Raw genomic sequence first — 8,783 nt, 5'->3', positions numbered from 1 at the left:
GGATCACAAGTGTGGTTTCATCATCCACTCAGCCTCTCTCACCAGAGATCCCAGACACCTCCCAGGCTTTCCAACCCCACAGAACCAGTGTCTCACCCCTGCCCAAACAGCCTGAGTGCCCATCCAGTTCTGCCAGGTCCTGGCTGTGTGACCTTGAGCAAGCTACTTAACATCTCAGCCTCAGTCTTTTAACTTACAAAGTTAATGTTAAGATAATAGGACCCACCACATAGGGTGAAGAAAAAAAATTGTTAGTCGCTCAGTCGTTTCCGACTCTTTGTGACCCCATGGTCTGTAGCCCACCAGGCTCTTCTGTCCATGGATTTCTCCAGGCAATAATACTGGAGTGGGTTGCCATTTCCTTCTCCAGGGGATCTTCCTGACCCAGGGATCGAACCTAGGTCTCGTGCACTGCAGGCAGATTCTTTATCTTCTAGCCACCAGGGAAGCTCTAGTGCAGTAAAGCACGAATAACAGCCCTTGTCATCTAGTAAATGTTGTGTAATTGCTCTTGGCCATTAAGATGGTGGTTATTAGCACAGGCCTGGCACGGTTAGTCCATATTGGCTGTTGTTTTGGGCCACATAACTGGCCTGTGGGATATTACTGACACACACCTACACCCACACCTGTTCACCCCATAAAGTTCCCAGCATGATAAGTGGCGCCTGTTAGCCACCTACCTCTCAGCCTTGTAGAGTGGAGCCAAGTTTTTGCACAGAATCTTGAAGGCAGATTTAAAGAGCTTACTTCCTTGAACTTACTTGATGGTCCGGTGGTTAAGAATTCGCCTTCTAGTGCAGGAGAGGCGGGTTCCAACCCTGGTCAGGCAACTTAGGTCCTGTATGCCTTGGGGCAACTTAATCTGTGTGCCACAACTAGAGAAGCCTGCATGCTTCAATCCAGCACAGCAGAAAAAAAAAACTCGCCTCCCGAGCTCCCTAGGGCAGGGGCTGGGTCTGTCTCTTTGCCCACTGCACACCGGACACAAAGCCTGGCCCACAGTAGCGCCCACATCCGGGTCTCCTGAACCCAGAGGAAGCAAGAAGGGATCCTGGCAGAGGAAGCAGCAGAAATGAAGGCCTGAGGCTGGGCTCTGGGCAGGACTCAGGGGAAGACTGCAGGGGACTGAAGAGAAATGAAACCCATCAGGGCAGGTCCCAGCCAGGTGGAGGAGGGCCCAGGCTGAGGCCAAAAGTTTGGGTCCTTTTCCAGAGGCTGCAGGAAACACGTGGCCACGTGACGCTGGGAGAAGGGCCCTAAAGTCATGGCTTTTCAGAAAGAGCTGTGTGGCTGGAGGGTGACGGGCCAGGAAAGCCGGAAGGCCCAGGCCCAGGCTGGATGGGCCAGCAGTGAGCAGTAAGTGATGAGTGGGGTCGGGCTGCCACTCGGGAAGAGGACGTGGTGGGATGTGCAGAAGAAACCAAGAGGTGACCTCTTGGATGCTTTTAGCTCAAATGGTCCTAGTTCTGAGGCTTCTGGACCACGTGAGAGTGCACAGAAGGTGATGGGCACTTGGAGAGTGAGTGGCAGGAGATGTCGTCACTGGCTGAGGGGACTCGGGAAGAGGCACAATCTGGGGAGAGTCTCACCAAGTCTGAGGGCTGGGGGAAGAAACCTTGGCAAGGCAACCATGAGAGGATCTGGGTTGAGCAGAGGAGCAGGTCAGAGACAGAAGCCTGGGGGACAGTCCCAGCCAGAGAGGGCAGGTAGACATGGGGACATCTGAGCATTGCTTGGAAGAAAAGCTGTTGGGCTCTAGGGCCTGCCTGGGAGTGGTGCCGCCTGTCCCATCTCTGAGGGACAAGGATGTGTCTAGTGGGGCTGACAACTGCAGTGGGAGCCTGGGGTCCTGAGGTCAGCTTGGGTCTGGGGAAGGGGTATCTGTGGGTGCGCCCAGTAAGCAGCTGGGCCCTGGGGCCTCACCTTAAATCAGTGTACACTCGGACTCGGAAGTGTTAGCAGGGGTCGAACATGCCTCCCTGTGCCAGGGGGCCTGGTGGAGGCCGTGGGAGGAACTGCAGCTAGAAACAGTGTGACTTGAACTTGGAGTGGGTGGGAGGCAGGGGGAGTAGATTCTAGAGCGCTTGAGTGGGCAGAATCAGGAGGACTGGGTGATAGATTAGAGGGGCAGGGAGCGGGTAAGGTCAGAGGTAATGTGACCCACCCTGGACTGGCCCGTAGGTGGATCTCGGTGCCAGCTGTGTGAAAGTTGCTCAGTTGTGCCCAACTCTTTGACCCCATGGACTGCAGTCCATGGAATTCTCCAGGCCAGAATACTGGAGTGGGTAGCCATTCCATTCTCCAGGGGATCTTCCCAACCCAGGGATTAAACCCAGGTTTCCCACATTGCAGGCAGATTCTTTACCAGCTGAGCAATCAGTGAAACCCAAGAATACTGAAATGGGCAGCCTATCCTTTCTCCAGCAGATCTTCCCGACCCAGGAATCGAACCAGGGTCTCCTGCATTGCAGGCAGATTCTTTACCAACTGAGCCACCAGGGAAGCCAGCTGTGTAGCTTCAAGCAAGTATCTTCATTCTCGGAGCTTCAGTTGGCCTCATCTGTAGAATGGACACAGGGTGGCCTGAAGATCCAGGGGCCAGCCAACCACTGAACGCTTAGCAGAGCAGTGGGCTCAGTGTCATGTTGTCTGCATGGTAGAGCCTTAACCCCAGTCGTGTAGGTGTGTGTGGTGGGGACCAGGGTCAGGACAAGGCCTTTGCCTACTGCAGCCTCTCCTGCTTGCTAATGGTCCATGGGTGGAGCGCTGGGCCAGGGCATGGGAGGCCTGGTGGGCTCCGCATGCAGACCCTCCACTGACATTGGCATATGGTCTTAGTGTCCTGAGATGGGCCCCCTCAGGGGTCATTATGAGGGTGCAGTAAGATGGCGCAGACTTCGGTACACTTGGTCACCAGACACCCATGTGCCAGATCAGCAAGCTTTGGGCATCGGGGCCTGGTTGCCTCTTTCATGAAGAAGGATGTTTTCTGCCCCGTCGCCTCTTCTCATCATGGGCTTGTTCCAGGTGATGACGAGATCAGCCTTTCAGTGGCACAGTCTGCCGCTGGTAGCCTGGGTCCCTCTGTACCCATTTAGAACCTGTGCTCCCCAGTTTCCTTGAAAAGCAGTGTGTCCACATTTTCTGCTGAGGCTTCTTTCTCAGGGCCCGCTCCTCTGCAGCTCTTGGGCTGCAGCCAAAGGCTTGTCAGGGATCTGGGGACTGGCTGCCTGTCATTGCCTGTGTCCTTGTGTAAGGAAGCCAGGCCACAGAGAAGCCCTCCCTGCCTACTGCCCATTCCTCCATCCCTACGTGCCCAAGGTCGCAGAGAGGCCTCAGTGTGAGTCCCATCCCGGTACCCCGTGCCCAGGGTCTGGAGGGTTAGTGAGCGCCTTCCACCCAGTGTCCCCACTCACGGTGGGTGGCTCCCTTCCAGGTTCCTGGCTTCAGGCTGGGGTCTCTGGTCTCTAGACATCCCCTCCTGGAATTGGGATTTTTTTTTTAATATTTACTTGGCTGTTCCTGGTCTTAGTTGCAGCATGCGGGATCCTTAGTTACAGCATGCATACTCTTAGTTGCAGAATGTGGGATCTGCTTCTGCAACCAGGGATCGAATCTGGCTCCCTGCATTGGTAGCACAGAATCCTAGTCACTGGACCACCAGGGTAATCCCTGACATTTGGGTCTTGAGGAAGGCAGACTTAATTCCATCACCTTTTTCCCTGTCCAGACCCTTTCCCTAGTTTGTCTCTAAACCTCATTAGAGTCAGAGACCACTCCACTTGTTCACTCACTGTCGCTGGAATCATTATGGTGTGACTGGCTGCTACAACAGAATACCACAGGCTGGGTGGCTTAGCCACAGACATTTATTTTTCACAGTTCTAGAGGCTGGAAGTCTAAGATCAGAGTGTTGATTGGTTTGGTTTCTTCTGAGGCTTCTCTCCTTGGCTTGCAGATTTCCACCTTCTATGTGCTCACCCGGCCTTACCTCAGTGCATGTGATGGAGAAAGAGCTTTTGGGGGGCCTGTTTTTTTAATATGTATTTTTATTTATTCAGTCACACTGGGTCTCAGTAGTTACAGCAGGCAGGCATGTGGGATCTTTAGCAGGAGCATGTGGGATCTAGTTCCCTGACCAGGGTTTGAACCCAGGCCCCCTGCACTGGGAGCGTGGAATCTTAGCCACTGGACCACCAGGGAAGTCCCTAGCTTTTCACCTTGACTTGTGGCCAGACTCCCAAAGGTCAGCTTTAGAAAGGAGAGCTCAGAAAGGAAGTCTTGTTTCTTTTTAAAAAATCATTTCAGGGACTTCCCCTGTGGTTCAGTGGTTAAGACCCCATGCTTCCAATGCAGGGGACACAGGTTTGATCCCTGGTCATGGAACTAAGATCCCACACGCCGTGGGGCGTGGCCAAAACGTAAGAAAAAAATCCGTCCCATCCAAGCAGAATATTTTCTTTTTTTTTTTTTAAACAAAAATGTATTTATGTATTTGGCTGCATCAGGTCATAGTTAAGGCACGTGGACTCTTCGTTGGGTCATACGGGATCTGTCACTGCGGCATGAAGACTCTCTTAATTGCAGCTTGTGGGCTTAGTTGCTCGGAGGCATGTGGGATCTTCATTCCCAACTAAGGATTGAACATATGTCCCCCTGCTTTGCAAGGCAGGTTCTTAACCACTGCACCACCAGGGAAGTCCTGTAGCAGAATATATTCTGAGAGCTGCTGATCACAGGAAGATGTGAGTGCTACGAATGATGGGGAGAAAAGCTTGGCTTTTATTCAGTTCTTAGGCTGCTGTTGCTTGCGTCACACACACCGTGTGTCCTTGCCAGGCTGCCTAGTTTCAGGGATCCCTGCAGCTGTGCCCCCAGCCCCAGTGGCTGGAGGATGCTGCAAGGGGTGCTTGAACAAGGCTCAGGACTGGGGCCGACTCCCCAACTGCTGGGCCCATGCAGCAGTGCTGCCACAAAGTACTTGGAGGCGGGCAGGTACACTGGGGGGTGCTGCGCTCAGGATTCCCTGGCTGGGTTTACTGGAGTCCAGACAGGAGAGGTGGGGGGGAGCGTATCTCAGTGTTGCTCAGGTGAGACTGAGGACATAACCAGAATCCAGGGAGAGGAAGAGATGGAGGAGGGGAATCCTTGTGCCATCCAGTTCAGATCGGAGTCAGCTGTCGATGTGTCAGGCACAGGGGGTCCACCTGGCAGCCACGGCGGGGATTGGGAGCCCACCCGGGTTTTCACGGCAAGAGGCACTGCAGGAACTTCCCTGGCGGTTCAGTGCATAGGATTCTGGGCTTTCACTGCTGAGGGCCTGGCTTTGATCCCTAGTCAAGGAACTAAGATCCCACAAGCTGCAGGGTGCAGCCTCCCCCCCCCCACTCCTCCCCAAAAAAAGCCACTGCAGCATGCAGGCCACAGGGGGCTGGGCCGTGTCCCATCAGAGAGCCTGTCTGACCAGGCAGCACAGCGCGGTGACAGCCAGTGCAGACCACACGGTGCAGACAGGTACGCAGGTCAGAAAGAAGCAGGGCAGTCCGAGTGGCCGGGCCCCACAGAAGGGAGGACAGAATGCTGACAGCGGCTGCCATTTGTCAAGGTGTCTCTCAGTGCCTGGCACTGTGTCTCATGTCCCTGTGACCGGCTGGCAAATGACCGATGGTCGAGGCTCAGAGGCACAGGGACACAGGCCAGGCAGGGGTCACGGGAACAGCTGTGGAAGCAGCCAAGCAGATCAGATGCCAGGACACGAGTTACTGCCGTGACCTGTAGTGAGATGGAGGAGTGGGGTGACAGGTGTGCTGTCATAGCGTCCTGGACGGACGGACGGATGACAGTGACAGGTTAGACCGGAGCTGGAGATCCGTGGGCCAAGGTGAAGTTCCCACCAGCTCAGCGACAGGCAGATGGTCTGGCTGGGTATGTGGGTCTCTGAGCACCAAGTGGATTAATCAGCAGTGTCCATGTGGCCCTCAGAAAGGTGCCAGGTGTGTCACAGCCTCGTTTAGGTCAGACGGGAGCCATGGATGGAAGTGTCACCGTGGTGTTGCCCTCTGCTGGGAGCCCTTTCCCTCAGTCCTCTTCCTTCCCTCCCATCAGCCCGGTCTCCCTGTCCCCCCAGGGAGAATCGGTATCTAGTTTGGGCTGCACAGAGGGTGAATCTGGCGTGCTGCCAGCTCACCCCGTCAGGGCAGCTGGGAGAAGAGCTGTGTCAGCTGCCCCCGGGGTGCAGTCTGCCACCTGTCCCTTGCTGAGTCCCAGCCAGGCCGCCTCCAGGGTTCTTCATGACACCCCAGGAAGTGGCCCTGGCCTTCCTCACACTTTGGTCAGACGGGACAGCCGAGCCCTTGCTCTGAGGGCTCAGCCGTCCCCTGTAGCAGAGCTGGGCTAGTGCTGTGGCCTCCTGCCTTTGTCCTAGAAGCCTCTAGAAAATTTTCCTACCACTGCCCTGGGGCGTCCCAGTGTCCCTTTTGATTTTTATTTTCTTGGCTGCATTGCTGTGGGATCTTAATTCCCAACCAGGGGTCAAACCTGTACCCCTTCTGTTGGAAGCCCTGAGCCTTAACCACGGGACCACAGTGAAGTCCCCCAGTCTCCTTTGTAACGTCTGTCCTGTCTTCTGCTGCCCTCCCCAGCAGAACCTGGAGGTAGACTTTCTCTCAGTGTGTGGGGGTAGGAAGAGGCCATGCCTTGTTCGTTATGTGTTCCTGTGTGTGTGGGGGGAGGGGGCAGTTACAGAGAAAGCAGTATAGGACTGGGGTAGGAGACCAGCTGCTCTTGAGGTGACCACAGGGTCATGGGGTGCGTGCCTGTCATGGGTGTGTATGGCTCCGGCTGTGGTTGTGCATGCATGCTCATGCACACTCAATTGGCAGGGGTTGCAGGCTCCTTTCTGAGTGAAGTGCTGCCCTGCCCGGAACCCTCCGCCCGCCCTGCCCTGACTGGGAGGCCTCCCTGTGTCCCTCTTGCAGGCTACATCCAGAAGATTAAGTCTGGAGAGGAGGACTTTGAATCTCTGGCCTCACAGTTCAGCGACTGCAGCTCCGCCAAGGCCAGGGGAGACCTGGGTGCCTTCAGCAGAGGTGCGCAAAGAATGGGCACCCCTGAACCCCAGCAAGACCCTCTGACCCACTGGTGCCTGCACCCCACCTAGAGGGATGGCCCGTGTCGCACTGTCCTCTAGGGTCCACCAGGTGGCAGCAGAGTCCCTTCCTCAGGCTGCAGAGTCTTCTCCCCAGTGGTGGCATCTCTCTTGGGGTGGGGCGTCCATCTGTGTGTCTCTCTGCTCAGTTGTCCCCATCACAGGCCCACAAAGGTGGGTGCTTGCTGCCATTTCCCTCTCCTTCTGTTGAGGTGCAAAGCTGGGGCCCCTAAGAATCCCAGAGCACGTCCCCCAGAATCCTCTGCCCACCCTCCTGGGTGGAGAAACCAAGAGTGAGGGGAGGAGGGGGTCAAGATCAGCAACCCCGCCAAGTTCAGGCCTCTCAACCTGGGGCTGTGGGAAGGGAGGAGCAGAGGGAACCAGGCTGCCGCCTCCTCCCCCCTCCATCCTGGGGTCTCTAGAGCATCAAGGAAGGGCCCAGAATAGGCTGAGGGGTGTTGGGGAGCCAGCAAGGGGCTGTGGGCAACCCAAGGAGGCAGGCGAGACAGTGTGGCAGGGCCCAGGAACTGGGCCCAGGGAGACCAGTTCATCATTAAAACTCCTCTCTCGGTGCACAGTGGAGACAGCCACTCTGCCCTCATTCGTCATGCTGTCCTCAGGCTTCCTGGGGCCTCCCTAATAGCCTTGCTACCCCCAGCTGCGCCCAGCTCAGGCACCATGACAGGGCCGTAAAGTGCATGACGGATGAGTCCGAATGAGGGCCCTGGGGGCGCAGTGGGAGCCCCGTCTGCCCAGGACTGCCTGCAAGTCTGGACCCCACCCACCATCTCTCCTGCTTCCTCCCCCAGGTCAGATGCAGAAGCCATTTGAAGACGCCTCCTTCGCTCTGCGGACAGGGGAGATGAGCGGGCCCGTGTTCACGGATTCGGGCATCCACATCATCCTTCGCACGGAGTGAGGGGTGTGGATGGCCCAGGCCTGGCCCCCCGGGGGCAGACGGGTGGGACGGGGTGGCTGGGCCCGCAGACTCCGCTCCCTGCTGCCGGCCAACCAGTGGGGACCCCTCCCTTCTCCTGTCACACAGTATTTATTGATCCCAGAATGGCTGGGAGGGGGCCCTTCACCACCGGGTGCTCCCTGTCCGCTCCCATTGGGGCTATCCCTGCTAGACCCCCCTCCCCTTTAGGAATCGACTTCAGAAGGGCACAGGGTGGAGAGGCTCCCTGGGCTCCCAGGGCCAGGGTTGGGAGTGACCTGTCCCAAAGAAAAGGCCTAGTTAGCTGAGCTGCCCCTGTGCCGCCCCAGGTCCAGGATGGGGGCAGGTGGGCCTTGAGTTGTTGCTGGTTAGGCCGTGTTCTTCTGTTCAGTTGTAAAAAGCAGACGCTCCGTGTGGGGCCCAGGCTGCTGGCTGCTATGGGGCCTCTCTAAGCAGCCATGCAGCGCCTTCCCCACCCTTGATTAAACCTGGAACCACTGCTCTGCTGTCTGGCATTTCATTTCCCATCCCCGGGGCAGCGATCATCTCCCGCCACCTCTGGCGTCAGGTGTCCAGGCCATGTTCCCTCCCTGGGAAGCCACTCCTTTCCCTCAGGGGTGCTTCATAGCAGCAGCAGACTCTCAGGGAAGTGGAACAACAAGGTCCTCAAACTTGGGTGTTCAGGAATGTTCCAGA

General features: G+C 56.6%; 1 protein-coding gene across 1 annotated transcript in view; it reads left to right on the top strand.

Moving 5' to 3' along the window:
- PIN1 (peptidylprolyl cis/trans isomerase, NIMA-interacting 1) overlaps nucleotides 1-8,588 on the top strand; it is a 12,438-nt gene extending 3,850 nt beyond the window's left edge. Inside the window, exons 3-4 of the mRNA XM_010828393.1 lie at nucleotides 6,981-7,091; nucleotides 7,960-8,588. Of these exons, the coding sequence (XP_010826695.1) occupies nucleotides 6,981-7,091; nucleotides 7,960-8,069 (221 nt within the window). The 3' untranslated portion in view covers nucleotides 8,070-8,588. The remainder of the gene's footprint in view (nucleotides 1-6,980; nucleotides 7,092-7,959) is intronic.
- The last annotated feature ends 195 nt before the right edge of the window (nucleotides 8,589-8,783 follow it).

This window comes from Bison bison, unplaced genomic scaffold, assembly GCF_000754665.1.
Source record: "Bison bison bison isolate TAMUID 2011002044 unplaced genomic scaffold, Bison_UMD1.0 scf7180017864492, whole genome shotgun sequence".
In the NCBI taxonomy this organism is placed as follows: Eukaryota; Metazoa; Chordata; class Mammalia; order Artiodactyla; family Bovidae; genus Bison; species Bison bison.
This window is presented reverse-complemented; position numbering and strand designations above follow the sequence as displayed.